The sequence below is a fragment of the Vicugna pacos genome, chromosome X, assembly GCF_048564905.1.
Source record: "Vicugna pacos chromosome X, VicPac4, whole genome shotgun sequence".
In the NCBI taxonomy this organism is placed as follows: Eukaryota; Metazoa; Chordata; class Mammalia; order Artiodactyla; family Camelidae; genus Vicugna; species Vicugna pacos.
The window spans coordinates 36076473-36102427 of record NC_133023.1 but is presented as its reverse complement, the minus strand read 5'-3'; the positions used below and the strand labels follow the sequence as shown (position 1 = coordinate 36102427).

Genomic DNA, 25955 nt, shown 5'->3' with positions numbered 1-25955 from the left:
AGCTTCTCTGCAGCAGATGCCCAATGGTCAGCATTCACATGGGACCCAGGGGCAACTCCAGCCAATAAGGGACATGGATAAATTATCTCAGCTTCTCTGTTCTTGGAGGGCGATTCTTTGGCACTTTCCACACAGTTTCTCAGGGAAAACTTAGAGTAACTGAGCTTCAGTTGCCCACAGCTGTGACAACTCATTAATATACCCTTTATTAGCATTTATTCCCTTCCCTGCAGGTAGTTTATTTGGGAAGTGATGTCAGGTCTACTTTGGGGGCACAATCAACATTCTCAAGTCTGTTTTGGGGACAAAACAAGACAACAATCCATCTTTCCTTCTGCACGACAAGGACAGCTAGATGTGCTGCCTGAAGTACTGTCTCTGGGATGATATGCCTTCATCACTGTCTGTAGGGGTCCCACGGAGGGGTACTGAAATGCAGTAGCCATCCACTTCCAGTTGACAACTGCAGAAGGTATATATCCTTCTGTAAACCAGGCCTGTGTTTTCATCATCTCCCATTAACTACTTAGAGGGTACTGTCCTTGAGTTGTATGTATGAGTTGAGGGACAGGAACCAAAGCAGTAGAAGCAGTTATCTTTGGAGCCTGAACTACGTCTTGTTCATGCAGTTTATTTTTGCCTGCTGGACCTGCTCAGGCCTGGGCTCATCAATTTCATAATGCCATGCATGTCTAATTCGATACTTTGGCAGAGCAGATATTACCTCCATTCATGATGTGTGGTTTGAATCTATGACCACTTGGTGTTCCATGGTCAGTTATTCAGTTCCTACCAGGACACAGCTACAGGTCAGGAACGGCTTTCCAAATGAAGAGTGATTGTCAGCAGAAAAGGACATGCATGGCTTCACTCAAATCCTAAGAGGTTTGCTGCTCCAATTCTCCTACTTGAAGTTACCAAAAGCTGCAGACACCATCTCAGTCTGCCATATTTCCAATATCACTGACTCTCCTGGATCATCAAGGCCAAATGGCAAAGCAGCTTACACTGGAGCCATAACCTGCTGTATACTCTCCTTACTCTAAGCCTCATTCAAAACTGGTAGCTTTATGAATTAATAGGCAAATGTATTGGAGCAGTGGGCCTTGGTATGGTCACGTTGCTTCTGAAATCCAAAGAAGTCGACTGTACTTTGTGACTCTTTCTAGCAGCTGGCCTGTACTTTGAACCAGGTCTTACCCATCTCCATCTAACTTATATTGGGATCTAATTCCCATGAGTCTGAAGATGGTGAGGAGTGGTACAAGTAGATTCTGTGAGCGAATCAGCCTCATCTTGGGAGGTAACTACCCCAGGTACAGACAATGAAAGGCTTGTATGCAGGAAATGGCTGGTTCTGTCATCTAAAGGGGGGATTTAGGGACTCAAAGTTCTCAGTCTTATCTGTACCTACCCAAATGTCCTAAATTCCAGGTTTCAAGTTTCTGTTCCATTGCCTCTGATTTAGCACAAGAAACCTAGCAGGGGAGAACTTTTAATTGGTATTCCAACTCTGCAACCTTTACACTCAGGTCCTAGGTTTGAATCCTCATCCATTTCTATTCCTTGACCCATTCAAGCTGCCACGGAGGCACTCTGATTTTCCAGAGGGAAGAGTGTAGACATTCCAACCTTACACTACTACCAGTGTTCTTAACGGGATAGTCACAATTTTCAATTTCTCTTTTTCTCTGTTTATGCTCCCTAGGACCATCAGTAGACATCAAGCGATTCAATAATCCTTATAATGACTATTTTTGCCATAGCAACCAAATGTCAAAGCTCCTTGATTTTCCAATGCTTTGCCCTACCCCTATACTTCAACCTACGTCATTGACAATGATAATTTATGAGATTATAAAGCAACCATATACCATGCCTTGCCCATGCCCCATTTCCTCCTAGAAAGGAAGTTGTCCTTGTGTTCCTCATATAGGTGAGCAACCCAATCACAGAATTCCTGGGTTTTCTGGGACTGCTCTGGTACTAATTACTGTATCAGTTAGGATTCTAGCAAGAAATAGATGGCACATTCAAATTGGTAATTTAAGGGCTATTTAATAAAGGGACCACTTTCAAAAATATAGGCAACGTACAGGAGGACTACAAGTGACAGTGCAGGACTCCAGAACCACTAACAATGGGGCTGCTACATCTAGGCCTCAAGGGGAGAGGAGGCAAGACAGGAGATATGGTTATTAAACCTGTAGACAGAAAAAGTTATGGGGAAAGGGCTACCCAGTGGGAGCAGTGACCTTCAGTTGAGGGACATAGGTAGATGGTGGTACATTACACGGACAGAGGCAAGAGAATAGACATTCCAACCTTACACTACTACCAGTGCTCCATGTCCAAAACCAAACCAAAGCCATTGAACATGTGAGCCTGTTGCTTCCATCTACCCAGGTCAACTTCCCTGGGTAGAGAGTAGGGTGGAGAAGAATGGAGAGTGGATCTGAAGGTGCCAGTTCGAAGACTAAAAACACACTGCTGTCTTAAATGACACAAAGATGAAAACTAGCAATTCACTTCATTTTGCTCTGAATCCATCATATTGGCTGCCTAGACTCTATCAATTCTCATTTATATGCTTATTATTAGTATCTTAACTTTAAGATTTGTTACCAAAATTGGTATGCTCTTATCATAACATAGAGACTCAAAATGCACCAGGGGTCTTCAGGTTCTACATCTGGAGGCTAGTAAAGTGCTATATTGAGATCCCTTGGATATTTTGAGCAATACAAACTCCTATAGAGAGTTTGGAGGAAAATGCACCTTATACCAAAGTCTATATATGTCGATATTGGTGTCTAATGTGTCTAATACATGAGTGGAATAGCTGAGACATTAGAGGATAGGTGGACAGACCCTTTTAAGAACTTTTTCTTTGGGGACCTAGAGTTCTTAGGGAAAGGTACTGTTAACAGATTTGATCTAGAAACATCAGTATCACTATCTCTAGTCAGACTGAAGGGGCTTTGGTTCCTGTAGAGTAGGGGTTCTCAACCAAGAGTGATTTTGCTCTACAGGTTATATTTAGCCATGTCTGGAGACAGTTTTGAATGTCACAACTGGGTGGGGGCTGCTGGTAGATATCTCACAATGTGCAGGACAGCCCCCGACAACAAAGAATTATTCAGTTCTAAAAGTCAGTAGTGCCTGGGTTGAGAAACCTTGCTGTAGAGTAATACACAAATGTGAGTGAATATCATCAACTTTTCTGGAACCCAACACTTTCCATTTGCAAGATTCCTGGATTTGTAGCAGAGTTGCCTCGGAATGACTCAGGGTGTAGAGTATAGGGATCCCGCCATTAGACCTACTAAATCAGGCGGTGTGGCCAGGCTATCTATATTTTTAACAAATCTTGGGTAATTCTAATGTTCACTAAAGCTTGGGTATTATCCCATTACAGTGTTTGTGTAAAATTTCTAATTAATTTAGCTATGCATATTGTCAAATTATATGAATGAAGTAAAAATAATTTTAAAATACCTAATCTCATAAACCATTTCTTTTCAATCCTTATTTTTATTAAACTTAAAAAAATACTAAAGGTAATGATGATTTCTGTTATGGTTGTCCATTTACTTCATTAAGATTTATTTCCTCTTAAACTTTTTTCTTAAAAAATCATTTAGTCACTTTAGTCTCCTTCCTTATATCTTTGGTTTTATGATGCCTGGATTCCATGTCTGATTTCTCTTGCTTTTCACTGCTCTAAGGTAAAAATCTTGTGATCGTAAGTGAGATGCATTGTAAGGTAATAAATCTGGGCTGCTTTTGATAAATTTAGCAAGTTCACTATGTCTCTGAAGATATTCAGAGGTCCACATTACATGTGTAATTAAATTTCTAACATATATGCAGACCTTGTTTTATTGTGCTTCACTTTACTGCACATCACAGATACTGTTTTTTTTTTTTTTTTTTACAAACAGAAGGTTTGTGGCAAGCCTGGGTTGTCAGATGATGGTTAGCATTTTAGACAAAAAAATAGTATTTCTAAATTAAGGTATATATGTTGTTTTTTTTAAGACATAATGCTCTTGCACATTTAAGACTACAACATAGTGTAACCATAACTTTTATGTGCACTGGGAAACAAACTCGTGTGACTCTCTTTATTGTGATATTCGCTTAATGGCAGTGGTCTAGAATCGAACCCACAATATCTCCGAGGTACGTCTGTGTATGTGTTCGTGTGCGTATGTGTGTGCGTGTCAAATTTGTTTAAACCCAGCTGGTAGCTGGCAGAGACAGAACCAGAGTTCATGTCTCCATGCTTTTGGTTCAGACTCCCCTGGCCCCTACCTCTGTGCCTCAGTCTCCCTGTCAGAAAGATTGGACCCACAGTGCCACTGAGCTGGGGCCTCCATTGAGAGTCTATTAGGATGTGCTTCTTGGCCCGGAGGCTGTAGGCATGAGTGAACACTGATCTGAGAGACACATGGACCCAAAGATCTCACCCCGCTGCCTAGGCTGGAAAGCACTTCAGCTTGCCCTGACAGACTAGAGCACTTTGTTCATTGCTTTTGGCACTTTTCCATTTTCCATGATGTATTAGACTGAATTAAGTACATGTCTTACCTTCCAGACTAGTCTCAACGCACCTGAGAGGAAGGACTATACCTCACACGTGTTTATATCTCCTACACTGCCTTGTAAATAGCAAGGTTCTAAGAAATGCTTGTTAAATGAAGGAATAAAGGGGGGAGTGGAATTCTTGCTTTCTTAAAGCCCATCTCCCATCACATCTAGCTCTCCCAGGCCCCAGAAAGTGTCCAGTCTCTTTCCACACAAGTGACTCCCTCTTTTCCCACCTCAGACAAGACCTTGTAGTGAATGTCAATTTTGCACTGATTTTTAATTATCAATTCCAAACGCATACCCTGTCTAAAATAGCCACAATCAATCTTACCATCAAATTTACTAGAACTGACTTAGTATAAGGTGCTAAAGGGAAGAGAAAGATGGGAAACTCACTTTCTTAGGGAACCTAAATCCCTAAAAACATTTCCTATGTTAGCATTTCTCATGCTGATCTTTATGGATATGATACGAAAACAAAGTCCATGGTCATAAATCTGGGGAATCCTGACTTACAGTTAAACAACTTTTGTTTTAACTGCCTGTCCTCATAAGACTCCTAATTTGCTAATGGACATCTTGGCTCTCAAAGATAGAATATGGAGCACTTCCAAAATTTATCTAAGCAACAAATCACCTATTTTGCAAAGCACTGTGGGGATTAATATTGCTTGGAAAATATTCCCTTAGGCATGCTTTCTTCGTTTTCTGGCTGGCACTGGTAGGGCCTTGAGAGAACACAGGAAAACACAGGCTACAAAGAAGACCTACAATAACCAGAATATTTATTTTCCAAATGCTACAGATGGGAATATATTCGCATGCATACCTCTCCTGCACAAAAGGGGACAGCATCCCACAACACTGAGTCGAATAGGAGAAATAAAGTGAAACCACTTGTACATCTAGTTAAAACTGCAAGTGCTCTGTGCTGAGTCTTGGGTCTGGGCCTCTGCCCCTTGGAAGAGAGCAGTATAGAGAGAAAGTACATCAGAGCAGGTTGAGAGGGTCAAGGGCAAAGCAGAGCTTCTTGCCAGACAGGCTGTTAACTGAGAGCGTTCACTTTGCATAACCCAGTGACCAAGTAGATGCAGCCCTGCCCCTCTACCGGATGGAGTGACCTCAGTGATGGCTCCGGTGAGCATGATGGGAGAGATGTGACGAGGGCTTTCAGTGGGAGGGAAGGTGGACCAGGAGCCATCAGATTCTTAGCACAATCTTCCCAACATTTGGACATCAGAAAAGTATTTTTTTTAAATCTACAGATTAGAGGAACGTCACAGAAACTCAGGATTTCTTTGGTGGGTGTCCAAATAATTATGTAAATGAGTGAGTGACTGCACCCACGTCTGTGCCCAGGGTCTACGTTTATCACCTGCTGCTGGTCAGCCAGTGTAAGCCAATAGTGATTTCTTCCCATGTCTCTAAAGCCTGATTTTTTTTTCAGAGACGTTTATCTGCTGGAAACTAGGCCACTGGGTACTTTGGCAAACACACAAAATTAAATCTCAGCCTGAGGTTCTCTGTGTATCATTCGAGTCTGACAAATTACAGGAGAGCCATGGGAATGAAAGGAAATGAACTAAAAGTTTGGTCATTGTTTTCTTTGTTTGAAAAACCTGAGATGAGAAAAGTCTTTTAAATGAAAAGGACTCAGTTCAGCAGCTTTTGGGATCGAAGTGTTCATTATATTTAACTATAATTAACACTTAAATTTTCTGTGATTCTACCTAGAATTTTCTTCTTCTAGTTGCACTAAACCCAAGCAGGAGGCAAAAAACCAAAATGAAGTGCTATGAAAACAATACTGGGCTGTTTAAATATAAAGTGGCAACATTACCATTATTTGTCTCTTTTCAGTTCCAAGTTCTGTTTGCTCAGGTTAATTATCAACTAGGCTTTCACAGGTCTGTCTCTCTCTCACTTCCGTAGCACCTTGAACCAAATACTTGCACTCTTACAACTTTCTCCTGTCTCTAAAGTGAGGATACCTGTCACTTACTAAAACTCTAAGACTCATTGAGTTTTCACAAGGGAAACTGCTTGAGTCCACACTTGAGACAAAGGGCTATAAGCAGCATCAATCCTGTTAAGTAGCAGAACAAGGCAATGACAGAAAAGACTCAGTGGGTCAGTGGGACAGTAGAACTTCCCTTCTTCAGGAGATTCAGAATGGACAAGATATGGGCACTGAAACCCAGCAGGACCCTGTGGGGCCCTCCCGGGTACAAATCCTTTCCATGCCCCCCCCCTAAGTTTCTTGTTTGTAGGAAATGGGCTTCATTCAGCCTCCTAGACCTTCCCCGAGTTCCAAAGGGCAGATTCAAACAGTTGCTAACCAGGGAGGGGAGGGAACGCAGAAACAAGGGAGGAGCAGTGAAGAAACAATAGTGCAGCTTGGGGCAGGGTCCTGGTTCCTCCACCAGGACTATACACAACAATATCTTTGAGTTCTGCTCATAAACTGTGGCTCCACCCACGTGGAGGATGGTAACTTCAGGCTGAGCCCAAGATTCCTGGAGAACCGCCCTGTGACCTCCCCATCAACCAATCAGAAGAAAGTCACACACCCCGCTGGCCTCACCCCAAATTTTGCCTTGAAAAACTTCTCCCAGAAAACCATCAGAGAATTCAAGTGTTTTTTCTGAGAACAAGCCACCCACCTGTTCTCCTTGCTTGGCCCTGTAATAAACCTTTCTCTGCTCCAAATTCTGATGTTTTGGTTTGTTTGGCCTCACTGTGCCTCGGGCACATGAACTTGAGTCTAGTAACAGATTCATAGAACATCAGAGGGTTTTTAAGGTTTCAACTATTAGAAGACCACTCTGCAAAAGTTTCAAAATTCAGGAGCAGTGATTAAGCCTTTGGGTTGGGGTATTTGGGTGTGTGCTCTGGGGTGGCAGTAGGGGCTATAAGAGTGGGGGCAATGGGGAGGAAATAGAAAGCAAGGAGAGGGGAGGGAAGGGGAGATATGACCCTCAAACTGGCAACTACATTCTAACCTGAAAGTTCTGAACCTCCAGGAGTTGGGTTATCACAAAGACCAGAGCAGTTTTTCTTGAGGAAGCTGCTTACTGTAATATTTCACTCAATTCACAAGGTTCTTTTTGCCATTAACCAAAAGGCCAAGGCCCCACTTGAGGAGGTGATAGAAAAGTTTCACAGCCTTAGTGATAGAAATCCTTTGTGTCTGATCTAACCCCTTTTCTGTGTTGCCATGGAAGGCCAGTCCAAGACAGGAGGCATCTCTAGAGTACTTCTCAATGAATTGCCAGAAAATGATTTCTATCGTGAATTGCTTTCTATTAAAAATGAAAGAAAGGAAGATAAAAGGAGTTCCGTGGATGTACCATGGGACAATGTGAATGTACTTAATGTCACTGAACTGTACACCTAAGTCTGGTTAAGAGGGTAAATTTTATGTTATGTGTATTTTATCACAATTCAAAAAAAATAAGTGAAAGGAAAAAAAATCTAATAATTAACCTGACTTTGTTATATATTGGGCTGCCACTTCAACTGACTAGAAACTTTAATCTCTAAAAATTAAATCTGAGATTTAGCCCTAAAAGTTTACAGGGAGAAAAAAGGAGCCTTTGAGAGAAAAAGGCTAATTCTGACCTAGCTTTCTAAGCAGTACAAGGTTTGAAGAGTAATTTCTGTCATTAAGCTTTCCTTACACCCACAAGAAGTAAATTCAGTCTTTTACACCTGGAGAGGATGAAAGAGAATGGAAGTTACTAATAACTATTTTTTACAAGTTATGTCCATGTATCTTTATACTGAACACTGGATAGATCCAAGTGAAAATATGTAAACATTTTTAGTCTCTCTACTTTTAAAATCCTATGTATAATTGTAACTTAGAGAAGAAAGTAAATAATCCTTCTGCCTTACTTCATTTCTATGACCAAGACAGAATTTCTTATCATGAACACACACCCATTATCACTTGCCTGCCGACCATTTTTTTTTCATCTACTTTGATTTATACAAATTACTTTCAATCCTCTTTTTACCTTTTTTAAATCAGGTAGAGTATAATGGTATAAAATAAAATACTCTTATCTCAATCATACGTTGACTAATAGGTCTAAATAAGTCACTTTTGAAAAAGAACATAGAACCAACAATACCAAACCATGCCCCAGACCTCTAGCCTTCGTATTTTAACACAATAATAGAACCCATCTTCTTCATCCTGCTGAGCCTAACTCGGGGGACCTGGGGGTTTCTTAGGAGTCAGGTGGTCACTGAAGGCCAGAGGGGGACCAGATCTATAGCTCAGGGTACAAGAGAAGAGGCCACCTTGGTGAACAGTGCCACATATGACTACAAGGCACACCCACTCCCCACCAACCCTTGGAGTCCACAGGAGCCCTTACTACCAAACTGGCATCTTAGGACTCCAAAGCCTGTTAGGGTAAGGTGATTTTTGTCTATCTTGAAGCAGCTTATTAATGGGGTTCACAAGTTAACTCTTTGCCCATGGAATAAGGAAACATGTGATGTAACCCGCAGAACCTGGGCTCAAGAGCTGGAAAGCCTCACTTTGGCTCCTAAACTCTCTGAGCCTCAGTTTTCTCATCTGTAAGCTGGGAAAATAATGCACATTACCTCACAGGATCATTGAGAAGCACAAATGAGGTAACACAGGTACTGATACATTACAGATGGAAGGCAACACTGATGGCTGGAGTCAGGAGGGATGAACTTTGGTGATTAAAAGAAAGGAGGCAAGACAGGACAATCAACGTCCCTACAAGAGCCGAACGCCTCTGGCTTCCCGAGTTTCCTGACAAGGGTTGAAAGTGAAAGTAACTTCCTTTGAAGACAAAAGAAAATACTCCTGTGAGCTGGTATGGAAAAGCATTAGAAGCAGCTTAAAAATATATGTCCCTAATCCAAACGAAACACCCTATTATGAGCACAGGGTCAAAGACACAGTTTTATCTGGCAAGTATTAAGACCAACTAACAAAAATACCTCCTGTGCTTTCAACACAGCCTACCGGCTAAAACAAAGTTCACCTCTTAGCAGTAACAACAAAAAAAATTACTTAGTATTCCAGAACACACACGTTCTGAAAAACCTTTGATTTCAGTCGTTGGCATAGAAACCTGGAGTAAGTGGCTGTGGGAAGAACAGAACCAATACCAGGAAAAATTGCTTGCGAAGCTGTTACTATCAGGAAAGCCTACGTTGTTTTAAATAACTCTTTATCACACTATTCTCTAAAAACAAATGTGTGGTATATATTTATAGTCTCTGTTTTTATTTAGAGAGAATGTGAAAAGCAGGGAGAAAGTGAGAATGCATGAAAATGTCAATTTCTGCTTTAAAGCAGAATGCAAAATGCCTTGCTCCATCTCTGGGCTCGTTCTCCCTCTTGACACCCTACCTGCATTATTGTGATCTGGAGGAACCCAGGGAAGGCAAAAAAAAAAAAAAGAATCAAGCACTTCTTCCTTCATCTCTAAGACCTGGCACTGCAAAATTTAACAGAAAAGCCTCCACAACTCATTGAAATTAATTCATAAAACAATCGTAATGACGGTGCGTCTTCTTGACGAATGCAAGTAATCAATCAACCCCAGAAGCATTCAAATCCACCTGCTTCCTTTATACCCTCCAAAAGAAAAGAATCGATAAAGAGAACGTTTTAAACATACCTAGCTGATACCACTTCAAAGCCACCTTTCAGGTTAAAGACAACATGATTAATTTATATTAATTTCACAAATCAGATATGATCTCCCAAATAAACCTGTATCAAATTCACAACATTCATAAAACCTGTTCACTATAGGAACCTATTATATGAGAATCAGGATCTACTAAACCAGAATTAGAATAGAGATGCTATTCACAAGAGCCATGAAGGACACAGGCAGAAATGTTCACTAGTGTTATTTATTTACCATTATTGCTTACTTATCTCTTCCCTTTAGATGGCAGTCTCCATGTGAGCAGATCATGTAGCCACCACTGCATTTCCATCCAAGAACAATATCTGGTACAGAGTAGACAGCCTACTATTTACTTATTGAACCAATAAATAAGTTTGGCATAACCATGGGAACCTTCTAAAAGTGAAGCAGATAGACTTAGTCTCTTGGGGAAGAAAAGGGGTAGAAAACACCACTGAACCCAGTGCTCAGCTTGGAGGCTCAGGCTTAGAACTTCACATTTTCACGTCAAAATTTGCCGTGTAAACACAATCTAGTGAAGGTCAAGAATAGATCTTTGGTGAATACTGGAAAACCACCCTAGAGTAGGTTGAAGCTGGACAGAAAAAACAATTGAGGCGTTCTTTAAGGCTGCACATTGGGAAAATGTAAGAGCTGAAGCAGTCTGGATCATAGAGAATATGGCTTGGTGTAACTAGACGGCTGCAATCTTCCAGTGACTCATTTCACTTCCACTTCATTTCAGTGTTATTTACTGAAAAGAATACACTGCATTAGATTGTCAAAGCTGGGGCTGTCACGAGAGCTGATGCAGAGTGTCACAAAGACAATTTGCATTATTTACCCAATACACTATCATGCTGGGAAAAAGTTCATTTTTTCCCCTAGAAGTGAACAGAACAGTGAGAGTTGGGATCTTTTCTTTTTTTAAGTTTCAACTTTTTTAATGGAGGTACCGGGGATTGAACCTGAGACCTCGTGAGTGCTAAGCACATGCTCTACCACTGAGCTATACTCCTACCCCCAAGATATTCTTAAATCAGCGGAATTATTTGTTGCTATACAGTTTATTACTAATCTTACCTGGAATAGTTAAATGAACATCTTCCTGCTTTTCCCCTAATCTGGCCTCCTCACTTTATAGTTTCCTGCTCATTATAAAAACATCCACTACACTGAGTATTTCTCTTTGCAGAAATGACATGATTTATTAGAAACACTAGCAGAAAGGCACTCACTCAGATAAAGTAAATTAACCTCTAACTGACTCACTACTTTTTTACCTTAACGTTGCTATCTACCTTGAGTGAAAATATGTGTTCTTTGGCAGGTTAAAGTATGTGACAGGATGATTTAATGGTATTTCTAGTCTCCATCTTTTCTTCAGATGAGATTGTCTTAAATGAAAAGAACAGCGTTTAGCATCTTAAATATACTGTTTATTTGTAAGTAAGTCCAAAAGTTCACACGAAGAGCATGCATGTGGGGTTAGGCAGACCGTTACAGCTTTGTTAAATCACTTTACCTCTCAACCTCAGTTTCCTCATCTATAAAATGGGAATAATCGTGCCTGCCTAGCAAGGTAGGTATAAGGATTTAATGAGTTCATGCATAAAAAGTACTTAGTTGTATATTGTGAGCCTGCAGGGAAAATAAAAATATCTCAGAACCTGAATGTTAGGAAGGAGGAGATTATAAGCATAAGTCAGCTCAGAATCCAGGATAATCATCAGACTCACTTGTTTCCCAGAGGGACTAAAGAGTGAATTTACACGACTATTTAATTAGCAGTTGAGTGCAAAGGATTTGGTATCTCTCCCTACATTAAATATGCTAATATCTGTAAAAGTACTCAACAAATGATAGTTGCTATTATTCTTACCGTTGTTATTACTTACTAGTCCAGGTAAACACCACGCCGTGCAGAGAAGAGAAAGTGGGGGGAGGCAAAGGAGTTTTTTCCCTTTTGATCATGGCCTATTGAAGCCAGCATTCATAAACACTGTATACTTTTGTATACTTTCTTCATTCCTCCCTTGATCTCTGAACCCAGTTTTTCTAAAGGCTACTTACTGGTTTGTTTTTTCATGAATCTCACTGCCAGACTGTCCCAAGCATCCCAAACCATCCCAAACTGTCTATCAGAGGTTCCCAAGAATCCTGATCTCCCTGATTGGGCACTGGTGTGCATATGCCTCAAATATCCTTAATTCCATCTCTGAAAGGCCCTGACGATGCCAGAGCCATTTGATTGCTGGGGTAGAGTGCGGGTGAGATGTCTGTTGAGAAGTGATGTGGTTACTGGGATGGGAATCCTGGCATTAGAATGAGTAAAGGAGCCCTGCCCTATCGACGCTAGTTCCAGGAAGTGGGCTGCAGGGTCAGATCAGAAACTTGATTTCTCAAGGCCCATTTCCAGATTCCAGCTGCTCCATGTTTGGCTTCAGTAAGAAAGAATAACACTGGCAACAGCTGCTGTTTTTTTGAGTGGGTATCAGCACTCAGAGTTTAAACAATCTCTTGTTTAAACAGTAGGAAACTGCATCACCGAGCTAGACTTCCCAAGAGTCATGGCTAGGTTACAGAAGAAATTACCAAAGTGTGCAAAGAAATGTCAGTTAAGAATGGGGATGAAAAACCCATTCCGAGTCTTAAGAAGTGACCTCAAACTACTGTGGTCCTCGGGGCCTTGGAATGGCCTTACAGGTGCCTCCTGCCTGGGCTGTGTGTGTGTGTGTGTGTGTGTGTTTGTGTGTATCACAGGTGCCTCCTGCCCTCAGAGGGAGTAGGGGTAGGAGCTAAGAACTCTTAGTTACCCTACCCCACTTAGACTAGGGGTGAGGGTATAGCCTTCACGGACCGCAGTAGGTGATATAAAGGAGGACCAAGCAGAAACATGACCATTTGCACTGATTCCAGGAGTCCACAGGGAATGTTTTTTAAAAAGAAGAAGGAAAAAAAAAAAGACAAGAAAGGTAGAATACCACTTGAAAGCAGAGTCTGCTTTTCTGATTGCTTTGGAAAAAAAAAACCCAACTAAAAACAAAAGCAAATGTTTTCCCAAATAAAATGCTCCCCCACCGGTCACTTGAGTAAAACCTCAGGCTTACCTTGACATATTGAACAAGACGCTCATTTACATTAATCTTGTAAGTTTCTAAACCCAGTTCCTTAGATAACCGTAAGATTCTGTTCTGGGTCGGTCCCACATAAGCCCCGCCAACATCTACGTAATCAACGTTTTCATTCTGTAGAAAGAGAAAAGGTAGCCGGAAGACTTTAGTTAGAACTTGAAAAAAAATGTTTCTATGTCTTATTAAAAATAACCTTTTTTTTTCACAATTTAAATGTGCCTTCTCTCATATATACAGTACAACTGAAAATAGCAATCCTCTCTTCTCCACTCAAGAACTGGGCACAACCCTGTATCACTTGTCTAGATCCTTTTCAAAGCATTTAGGTTATTATCTATGCTTTTCTTTGGAGTTGTTGCTGGAGGAGCCACCCAGAGATTTATTAAGCCTAACTCTGATTTCCAGCAGATGACATCTTCAATCAGCCCACACTGGTGGGCTCCCGATGCTATTTCATTATTTTTTTATTGAAGTATAGTCAGTTTACAATGTTGTGTCAATTTCTGGTGTACAGCACAATGCTTGTCATCCATGAATGTACATACATTCATTTTCATACTGATGCTATTTTAAAAACACTTGCAGGGGAGAATACATTAAAGGAAAAGAGTAGAAAAAGGTCTAAAAAGATTCAGATACCTAAAAAAATTATACATATGCAAACCTTCTTTCATAAACTGAAATTGACTTTCCCCTTCTTAAATACAGTTTACATTTCCCCCGGCTTTTTCGGTAACACATTTCCCATGATTTAACCAATAAATTGAATACTGGTGATTCTTCTCTGTGTATGTAATAATTTCTTATGGGTCTGTTTTTACTTTGCTATTTATACCAGTTCTAACTCATGTTGCCTTTTCTCCTTGTTTGACTGATTATTTTTTATTGTGTGCCACTCATTGAATTTGAGTACTTTAAAGTACAGAAATAATCTGAATCTGGGAGGATTATATCTTTCTCAGAGAGGATTTATGTCTGCTTCTTCCCAGCACCTGGGACGCTAACAATACTAGATATCTTTATTGCATTTTCTGTGCCTGAGATAATTTGAAGCTGGGTTGACATGCAAACGTGGCCTCGACCTTTCGCTGTTCACCCCTAGTGCTGGGACACGGTACAAAACACTCAAAGCACAAGGAGTTTACCACCACCTCCCTCCATATCCACACACTTTGGTGAGCTCTGGACTTGACCTTCAGTTGCCCAAGCTTTGTTAAGACTTTTGAAAGTACTACTCAGCCTCTCACTTGCTTTAGTGGTCAGCAAACTCCCACCTCCCCAGCCCTGGAGGAAAAGCAGGTCAGTCTTTTCGAGATGTTGCCTCAGTCTTGATTCTTCACTACTTCAATTATGAGCTCTCAGATGCTTTGGAGGGGAGTGTGTGTGTGTGTGTGTGTGTGTGTGTGTGTGTGTGTGTGAAGGTTGATTGTCTAGAATTATACAGCCTTGACTTTGTGGGGTAATCTAACCTGATACTATTTTTCTACTGCAGGATATGCCTTGCTAACATTTTGTTTAGGATTTTTGCATCTGTGTTCATAAGTGAGACTGAGATTGGACTGTGATTCTCCTTTCTTCTACAGCCCTTGTCTGTTTTTTTTAATACCAAAGTATTGCTAATCTCATGACTTAGTGATCACTTTCCTCTATTCTCTAGAAGAGTTCATATATTAACAACATGATCTATTCTTTGAGCATTCCATAGAACACACCTGTAGAGCCATCTAAGGCTTAGTACTATCGTTGTCGGAAAATTTTAAAGTACAGATTCAATTTCTTTTAAGGCTAAAGTGATACTCATATTTTCTATTTCTTCTTAAATCAGTGTTAATTGATAAATTATATAATTTTTGGTAATACACACATTTCATGTTTCAAAACTATTGTTTTAAAGTTCATGACGTCTTTTCATTTACTTATTCTTTATTGTATCAGTAGTTACATCTCCATGTTCATCCCTTATATTTTTATTTTTTATTGTTTGAGATGTTTTTTTTTCCTTGAAAAATCTTATCAGAAACTTGTTTATTTTGAAAAGTCTCTTCAAAGAATCATTGTTTCATTGATATCCTTTATTGAGCATTTATTCTCTGTATCATTGATTTACGATCTTTTTTTCTTCTCTTTGGATTTATTACACTCAATTTTCTAATTCCTTGAAGGCTTCGCTTATCCATATTAAGTTTTTTGTTCTTTTCTAATAGAAAAATTTAGGCTATAAATCTTCTTCTAGTATGATTTTAGCTACATCCAAGACTTTATTTTAGTACTTCCATTATTGTGCAGTTTTAAGTATTTTCAAATTTCCATTACAATTTCTGTCTAAATCCCATGTTTCTAAAAGTTTTGTTGTGTTTTAATTTCTACAACTGGACTTTTTTAAAGTTATCTTTCTGATAACTGCATTGTGGTCAAAGAATATGGATTAGATGATATGAATCCTTGAGGGTCACTTATGACCTAGTACATGGTTGATTTTTCAAAGATTTTCCATTTCTGCTTGAAAAGAACATGTAGTCTTATGTTAAGTAATATGCATGTTTTATACATGTCTATCAGAAAAAGATCAATTGTGCTCAGCCTTTTTGTTTGCTTCATTTATTATTAACTTAGTAAAGTATGTTAAAAACTCCCTATTCTACTGGGCACTTATCTTTGATTCCCATCAATTTTTGCTTTATATTTTGAGGCTACATTATTTAGTTCATACAAGTTTAGAATTGTTCTAAACAATTTTAGAATTGTACAATTCTAAACCAGAGTTGACCCAGTTTCTGGGTCCTTTATCATTGTGTATGAATACTTACTTCAATGAAACATTTTTTTATTTAAAGTTTATTTTGTCTGATATTAATATAATTAAAACAGCTTAGGTTATTATTTGTTTTCTATCTTTCAGTTAGAATTTTCTTTATTCTGACATTTTCCCCTCTTTTAATTGACAAGTTTAGCCCACTTATATTTATTATTTCATTTAAAATGTCTTAACTTTACTTATTTTATTGTGGCTTTCCATTTGCCCCACTTTAACAGTTTCCTCTCTGATTTCTTTCCTTCTTTTGGATTAAGGTTTTCTTCTTTTTGTTTTCTTTTTAATTAAGTTTTTTCTTCCACTTGTTTGGAAGTCATACAGTCATATCTTTATTTTTAGACATCTTCTTAGCTGTATTAACATGCATACTTAGTACAGTCTAAAGTTTATCAATATCTTATCTTTCTACTGAAAAATACAAAATCCTTCACGCATCAACTGTGATCATCCTTCTAATCTGTAAACCATAAAAGTACTTTGTTTTAGGTTCATTTGTCTCCCTACAAATTTGACATTATTTTGTTTTATTCTGTTCAGGTTGAATTTTATTTAAATATTTACCAATATCTTTGCTCACTGTCCCCTCTTGAATCTCAGACTTTTATTTGTTATCACTTTCCTTCTTCTTAAAACACATCCTTTGTAATTTCCTCCAATCTGAGTCCTAAACTCTTTATTTTTGTCAGTCTGATAAAAAGATAGTTCTAGCAAGTAACAAATTCTAGTTACTTTCTCTCTCGCAGAACAGTGATATTATTTATTTCCCTAGCTTCTGGCATCTATTTTTTACTGTTGAAAAGTCACTCATAAGTCTAATTGTTGATTTTTTTCTGAGTATTTACGATTTGCTTTTTTTCATTTCTAAAAAAAATTTGCTTTTGAGATCTCTTTTCTTTGGTAAACTGCAGCTTCTCTGTGTCTGGGTGAGAAATTCTTTTCATTTATCATGCTGTGGACCTGTTAGACTTCCTGGTGTCTTCCAACAATGCCAGAAAATCCTCAGCCATTATTTTCTTTACACCATCATAACACTACCTTCTATGTCTTAGCTGCCCCTGCCCTTGCCCCCTACAACGTTATTTTCCAATCTTTATCTCTGAACAGCGTTCTACATACTTTCTTCACATCTAGTTCACTCACTCACTTCATCTGTGTTAAAGATACTGTTTAACCCACCCCTGAGTTTTTTCATTTTAACTAGTACATTTTCATTTCTAGAAATTAGTTTTCAAACTATCTGATTATTTCTTTAGTTTCGTTTCCCTGCTCCGAGTTTCAAGCACTACTTTTCTTTAAAACATGCTAAACAGTAATTTTTTATTCCATGTATAATTCAACTGTTACAAAATCTTCCTGGGTCATTTTTTTCTGCTTATCCTCTTTTGGTGCCTTGTTTCTTTGTATGCTGTCATTTTTGACTATGAGTTGTTTATTTCCCTTAGAACTTTCTCTGTGTAAGTTATTTGAGGCCTGGGTGGAAAATATTTGAGTCTGTTTCTGCCAGCCACCTTGGCACTGTAAACTAAATATTCTGCCTAAGGTTTTTCATACATATAGGTAGTGTAAATTTAGGCAGAAGCCATGGATGAAGACAAATTTTATTTTTCTCTCTTTCTGAATGGTAAGGTTTATTTCTCTTTCACTGTCATGTACAGGGTATAGCACTAGGGATTCCAATTTGGAGTACTTCTTATTAAAATTCCCTACCTTCATCAGGTTCTGGATTTTATCTCCTATTCCTTGCATGCCATACAGCCATTACATTGGCATGGCAAAGTCTTTGGGGTTCAGCAGGCATTCAAGGCGAAAGTCAAATTTTGAGTTCATTTAATTCCTAGGCTTCCTGTTGTTACTTTGCTTTGGGGACTCATTTGTTCATTCAACGTCTATATTTTCAGCTGCTAGAAGGTACCAGGTACTGTTCAAGGACCTTCTGCTATATCAGTGGACAAAACAGAGAACCCTGCTCTCAAGGAGCTTTCATGCAACAGGAAGCAACAGAAAATGAATCACAAACATAATAAATATCTTAGAAGTTGATAACAATGAAAAAGAAAAAAACTAGAGTGGGACAAGGCAGATTGCAGAGGAGAGAAGGAAAGATTTCAACTTAAAAGACAAGGGACATGCAGGTCTCCTTGAAAAGGTGGTATTTGCGTCAAGACTTGAAGGAGGTGAGGGAGTTATCCATATGCATATTTGAGACAAGAGCATTCCTGGCAGAAAGAAGAACCAGTGCAAAGATTCTAAGGCAGAAGTGTGCCTGGTGTGTTCAAGAAACACGGGCCAGCATGGCTAGAACTGAGTAAGCAAGGAAAAGAGAATTGGAGATGAGGTTAGAGAAGTCACGAGGTTGGGGGGTGGGGTGCAGATCATGGAAAGTCTCACAAGGCATTGTAAGGACACTGGCTTTTACCCTGAGTGAGAAGGGGAGCCTTTGGAAGGTTTTGAGCAGAGAAGTGCCAAGATCTGATTGAATTTGAAAGGCTCATTCTGGCTGCTGCATTAGACTAGATTATAGGGGGCAAGGGTGATAGCAGAAAAATTAGTTAAGAGGCTATTGCAATAATCTGCCCTAGGGATGATGGTGGCTCCCACCAGGTGGTAGCCGTGGAAGTGGAGGGAAGGGTTCAATTCTGGATATATTTTGAAGGCAGAGCCAAAAGAATTTCCTGACAAAATGCATGTGGTGCCTCACAGTGTTGGACATGACTCAGATTTTTTGGGAGTTGCCGTCCTTCCTTATGGGGAAGGCTGGTGGAACGGCATTCCTGATGAAGAAGATAAGAAATTCAGTTTGAGTGAACAAGTTTCTACTGTAGAGCACAGGGAACTATATTCAATATCTTGTAATAACCTATAATGAAAAGAATATGAAAAGGAATATATGTATGTGCATGTATGACTGAAACATTATGTTGTACACCAGAAACTGACACAACATTGTAAACTGACTATACCTCAATAAAAAAAAAATTTGACTTCTGCTATTCAAAAGACAATATTAGAAGAAGAACACAAATGAACTTATCTACAAAACAGAAACAGACTCACAGACATAGAGAACAAATGTATGGTTACCAGGGGGAAAGGAGGTAGGAAGGAATAAATTGGGAGTTCGAGATTTGCAGATACTAACTACTATTTATAAAATAGATAAACAACATGGTCCTGCTGTATAGCACAGGGAACTATATTCAATATCTTTCAGTAACCTATAATGAAAAATATGAAAAGAATATGTGTATGTACATGTATGATTGAAGCATTATGCTGTACACCAGAAATTGACACAACATTGTAGACTGGCTATGCTTCAATAAAAAGAAAAGAAAGAAAGAAAAAGAAATTTGGTTTGGATGTGTTCAGTTTGAGATGTCTGTTCAACACCCAGGAGATCTGCACATTTCAACTTCCATGACAGGGCAGCACAGTATGTTTTATTCAGCATTTTACTTATTTCAAGAGGGAGAGTCTATCAGGGTTTCCATTCTGCCACAATGCCAGAAATGAAATGTTCCTTTGACTTTTTTACTCTGTCCCTCATATAATCTTAACGTTCCCTTTTACAAATTACTGGTGCTGTCCTCCAAAACTTCTCTAGTCTCCAACATCCTTTTTAAGATATGAAGAACAAGGCTGGAGTCAGTACTCCAACAAATTCAACTAAGATGACAAGAGAACTCTTGGGAGTTTCCAAACATGATGCCTTTAGAACACTGACATTAAAGTAAATAATCCTGAGTGAAGTAGTAAAAACCCCGAGGCATTTTACAGAATGTTTCTTTATAAAGTCGAAACATTTGAAAGGAAGTGCCCCATGTTCACCATGAAGATACTAGGAACTGTAACATCACATTTTGCTATGTTGCCCCTCAGTCTTTAGGATCTTGATTTTGATCTCATGACAGCCTTGGAAGAGGCCACAAACACGCAACTATATTAGGAAAAAAAAATACACCATCCCTTTGGTAGCCTTGCAGGCATTTCAACTTCATTACTTTGGTCCCGAAGAATTATGGAGGAATCACACTAGGAAAAACTGGGAAGTTCTGAACCAGTAGAAGATCTGTCTTAACAGCTGCCAAGCAACAATATCAAATTTGTCATTTTTGTACTTAAAGATCCAGAGTGATTTCTATGGCATCTCCTCCCCAAATTATCCTAATTGATTATGCCAGTGAAAGGACTGTAACAATATTCAATTCAGTTGCTGATTAAATACAATTTCTGGCCCTGCTTTGTAGAGCCCCCCACCCCGTTTTTCTCCTTCTATTCATTTGAAATCTTACAGATGTCAAGTCCTAGTTTCTAAGCATTTCAGAGTTCCTTTCTCACATACCTAGAGGAAATTTTAATATTATGCTTAATACACAATACTTCCTGTATGGTGCTGATATATATAAATGATGCAGCATGAACAAGCAGCCTGGGGTAAGAACATAGATGGGGGTAAGCATGTTGGAATTCTCATTTCCCTTATACAAAGAAATGTGTTCTTAACTGAAAAATCTGTAACATGACTGATGCTCCTATTTAATAATCAAAAAGTTTGAGAGATAAGAAAAGGAGGGCTAAGGGACAACTTAATAACTATCTCCAAAATGAAGGAATATTTTTCAGAAACTGACAGGAGAATTATATCTAATAAGGTCAAACAAGCAGAATATGCAATCCTTCTTTTGCACTATAACACACTGCTTTCAATTAGAACTTGAAGGGAGGGAGCTTCAAGTACATTTAGATTATATCTCACCACCCAGATGAGAAAACTGAGATGTAAAGCACTAAAAGTACTTACCCAGGGTAAGAAAGTGTGGCAAGCCAGAAAAGGGGCCCGAATCCCAGTCTCCTTACTCCCAAACCAACAGCCTCCCAGCGGACAACATCTGAGGCAATGCTCAGAAATCCTCCAAATGCATTAATCTGGATTTACATTAATTTAAAGCAAGCAAGCAAACATACACCAAAGAGCAGCACTTATGTAGTGTCCTCAAGGGATCGTGTCAAAATGTAGTATGGTGAGGGGTGGGGGGTGCGGAGAGAGGACAGCTCAGTAGAAGAGTGTGTGTTTAGCATGCACGAAGTCCTGGGTTCAATCCTCAGTACCGCCATTAAAAAATGAAATAAATAAATAAACCTAATTACGTCTCCCCCAAACAAAACAAAAATGCAGCATCAGATTCAGCAGGTCTGGGACAGGGCCTGAGATTCTGCATTTCTATCAAGCTCCAGGGTGATTCTGAGGCTGCTGGCCCATTGGACACTTAGAGCTGAGCAAAGTGACAACAGGCCTATGATACAACCCTGTATTAACTAAAAAGGCAGGAAGTGAATGACAGAAGGGGAGCCTGGTTTGGTGTGACTGAAAGAGCAGGTGCAATATCCTAGTTCAGATGTTGCTGGATGGCTACTTCGTATCCATTTGTATTCCCTTTCCCATGCCTGCTTCTTTTATGCCGCCTGGAGATGTTAAATACTTGCTTTCTCAGGCTCCCAAGGAGCCAAGGGTAGCTATGTGCCCCAATTCTGGCCAAGGAGACTAAAGCAAATGTCTGCTGGGGTCTTCTGGTAAAGGAAAAGCTTTGTTGCAGGTAAGACTTGGGCCGCCTCTTCACGCTCTTTCCTGCCATGAATGAGGACTTGATGCTGAGAGATGCTGCAACCATCTGGTTACCACTAGGCAATAAGCCAACAGGCAAAGAATGGTGGAGCAGAGAGACAGAAAGAGCCTAAAGCCTTGATGACAAAGCTGAATCCTTGCACCAACTTAAACTACCTCCCCCAGGCTGCTTCTTATGTAAAATAATTAAGTGTTTGTACTGCTTAAGCCATTGTTATTGTCACCGAATAAGGCATTCTGTTCTAAGTCTGATGCATCTCCTAATTAGCCAGATGCTTCCTCTCCCTCCAGTCACTTCAACAGTCTGGTTTTGTCCTTACTGCCAATCCCCAGCCTCTGACACTCTATTTGTGTGCTCCAGCAAAGGGTCTCATTAGTGACCTTCTAACTGCCAAACACAAGGGCCTCTTCTCAGCCTTCATCCTGTTAGATGTCCCTGGCATTTGATTTTATTTAGACTCCCTTCCTCTCCTCTGCTGATTTTCATGTCACTGCTCTAATCTGGTCTTCTTCCTCTGCCTCCACTGCTTCTCTCTGGCTCCTCTGCCTCTGCCTGCCCCTCCCCCTAAATTTGCATGTTCCCCAAACTTCCATCTTTGTCCCTATTTCCTTCCCACCCTACATCTCCCTATGTACTCTCATCAGTTCCCACAGATTCAACAACCTGCACCCATTTCTTTAAGTAGCAGTAAAGTACTAGTTAGCCTGTATTTTTCCAGAATGGTGATGTAAGCCTTAGTATGAAAAGGCAGTGATGGAGCAAGAACTGGGCTTCCTTCTCATGTCTCATTGACCTTATGTGAGCAAAGAGGCTCTCTGGCAGCAGCACACCTCTTAGGGAACAAGGAATAAGGAAAAAGTTACCCAGAAATATGTTACATTTGCTTCTGCTTACTGTAGTCACACTTCTTTTAAGTTGTGTATCCTTGGATAAATAAACAACGAATGTGTACTAAGCATGTGTGAATTTAATGTGTGTGTGTGTTGTGAGTATATAGTCACTTAAAGTCCAGCCAAACTATAATCCCAACTGAGACACTACGTACTCTTATTTAGGTCTTTAGTATGGAAATTATGACACCGTGTTGCAGTTATCTGTTCATGTTTTTTTCCTTCATTAGAATGTAAGCTACTGAAGGTCAGAGGCTGTCACTCTTTGGTGGGTGTTTGTTGAAAAGAATAGCCATTTAATGCAGGAGTTTAGGGCTATGGGGGACAAATGGCTTAACTACATGAACTCTTGAGATTCCCTCTAGCTCTGTGACCTCCAATGACCCCACTTCTAGTTCATGAGATTTTATACGCAAGTATTAAAATTATTTACCCTCACTGTATATGTTCTTCCTCCAACTCTGTCCCGAGCTTCTAAAACCAAAACATTAACTCCATGTTCATTTAAGAGTTTGGCAGCAGACAATCCTAAAAGGAAAAAATAGGAGAACAAAATCGAGGAACATATTAATATCTAAATGTGAAACAGCCACGATTTAACCAAAGCCTGCATATAATATAAATGCAGGGCATCATACACAATTCATTGATTTTGCTGTCTATCTAGTAAATTCTGACCACACTGTCATTCACTGAGCCACCAATTGTATAGTCTATCATATATTACATTGTCTATCATAATTTTATTTTCTATCATAAGGTTGGCTGAAAAAAAAGTGATAATTATTAAAATATAGATTTTTGGTTTACTGATAATCAAATCATATTTAAGAGAATTTGTTGAACACCTAATCAGTCCTTATTATGCCCGTCTTCAAGAAATCCTGATTGTATGAACAGAAGTATGTTTTCTTGGAATCTTCTCCCAGCTACTTCAGCTCCCAGTATACCTGTCCTTTTCTTAATTTAAACCCCTCGCCATCATAATTGCCTATTATTTATATCTGGATTACATGCTTGCTTGATCTTGTTTTCCCCACTAGATTCAAAGTTATCAAAGGCAAGAACCATGTTTCATACTTTATTTATTGGCTCATAGCTGAGTACAGGCTTTCACCCATGAATAAAAACTTTCATAAAAGTTAAACCCAGCTTAGTAACACCAGAAAGTAGAGGAAAATGTTGTGGATTAATATTATATCAAGGGTGCATGCTGTCAGCATGACTTATCACTGATGTTAATCTTGATCACCTGGTAGAGGTAGTCTTTGGCAGGTCTCTCCACCGAAAAGTTACTCTTTTCTTCCCCCTTCCATGCTACACTCTTTGGAAGGAAGTCTGTGCACAGCCTGCACTTAAAGAGTAGGGAGTTATGTCCTACTTCCCTGAGGGTGGAGGATCGACATAAATTATTTGAAATTCTTCTGCCCAGATTTGTCTCTTCTCTCCCATTAATTTTTTTAGTCAATCATTTATTTATATTTTATGGACACATAGATAGTTGTTTTATACTTCGGATTATAATCCAATACCATGTTATTCATTCTGTTGTTTGAATTATTACACCTTTGGTCAATGGAAGCTCTTTCAGTTGGCTTCCATGTCCCTTTGACATGCTTTCATCATTTTGTTTGTGTGTGTGTGTGTGTGTGTGTTTGAGCACTTCCTTACTTTCTGGTATTATAAGATGTTCCAGGCTTATCTTGTCTTTCTCTGCCCAGCCCTAGAATCAGCTATTTCTCTAGGGAGCCTTGGTTATTTTATTGGAGAACAGTATTAGCAACCAAGATCTGGGCTCTAGGTGTGCCCATTTTGAGGTATCATTGATTGTACAATTTCTCAGCTCACAGAGTAAGAAAATGGATGAAGATACACACTTATTTTTAAATCTACACTTTTTAACTTAAATTGCTATCTTATACCTAGTTACCTTTACACTATTACAAAAAATATGAAGCTGACTACAGAGATAAATATATTTCGAGGAGAAATAAAAAAGAGAATATTAAGGTGAAAGAGAAATAAGACTGACACCAGGGATAAGATTAGTAAAATGATACAAATGATACCCAAATATGTATACAAGTGGTTGAGAAGAGGAACTATTGTAAGTGACTTTAAAACCCAGTAACTTGACGGTTCACTTATAATGATATAGATCCTAAAGGCAAAAAGGAACTAGAAACATTATGTTCAGTAATCATTTTGTTGGTGCTAGTATCAGTACTGTTATTTTGAGGCCATAATGTATGTAGTATGGAATAAAGCAAATGAGTAATCAGGCTGGTGTCACGGAGATCCAAGATTTTTGGCATGGGGATAAGGAAATTCAGAAGTAGAAATCTGGGACAGGAAACATACAAGATGGGTCTGGAACATCAAGTCATACCAGAAAGCTACTAGGATGGTTACAAAAAGGCTCAGGAACCTACCTACATAAACTCCCACTGGCCAAAGATGGAACAATTTGAGTATCAGATAAAAATAACAACTGTAGTGGCTTAAATCAATTCATAATAATACTAAACAAACAAATAAAAACTCTTATTGGTCACCTTTGGAGAATGCTAAGGAACCAACTTATCATTAAAAAAAAAAAGAATTTGACATTCATCCTCCCTTCCCTATTTGCACCAAACCTCGAAGCAACCAAATAGCTAACAAAGGGAGGTTTCCCTGTATAAAAGCATGCTAGCTAATAAATGAAGACAGAATAGAATATCAGCATTTTACAACCCCTAATGAATTAACAGATTCAGTGCAATGACTGTCAACAGCTGCTAACATGACGGGAAAAAAAGAGAAAGAGATAACCAGATGTTACCTGCCTCCTAATGAAAGCAGATACCACCATGTATGAAGTAGTGAGGAAGGAAGAAAGGGGAGAAAGGGAAGGAGCAAATAAACTAAATGCTAATGTGATCAAGCCTCTAGATCTGATACTTTGGGGCCAGAGAAACATGTTAATACCACTGGGATGCAATCAATAAAACCAGATTGTAAGAAATTATACAAGAGTACTCTGGGGTTTTTTTTCTTCAAACAACTTGCCTACTCCTGCTCCTGCTCTCTCCTCTTTATACTTCACCAGCTTTTCCTATAATAAACCGCTTACACCACTAGTTCTGTCTTGATGTCTGCTCTCAGAGGACACAGACTGACACAGTATTTTGTTCATATACAGAATGGCATGAAATATATGTAGCCAGAAT

General features: G+C 39.2%; 1 protein-coding gene across 1 annotated transcript in view; it reads right to left on the bottom strand.

Moving 5' to 3' along the window:
- The window catches only part of MAOA (amine oxidase [flavin-containing] A), a 71358-nt gene that overhangs the window by 31047 nt on the left and 14356 nt on the right, over window positions 1-25955 (bottom strand). Inside the window, exons 2-3 of the mRNA XM_006213397.4 lie at window positions 23177-23271; window positions 13394-13531 (exon numbers count right to left, since the gene is read on the bottom strand). Of these exons, the coding sequence (XP_006213459.2) occupies window positions 13394-13531; window positions 23177-23271 (233 nt within the window). The remainder of the gene's footprint in view (window positions 1-13393; window positions 13532-23176; window positions 23272-25955) is intronic.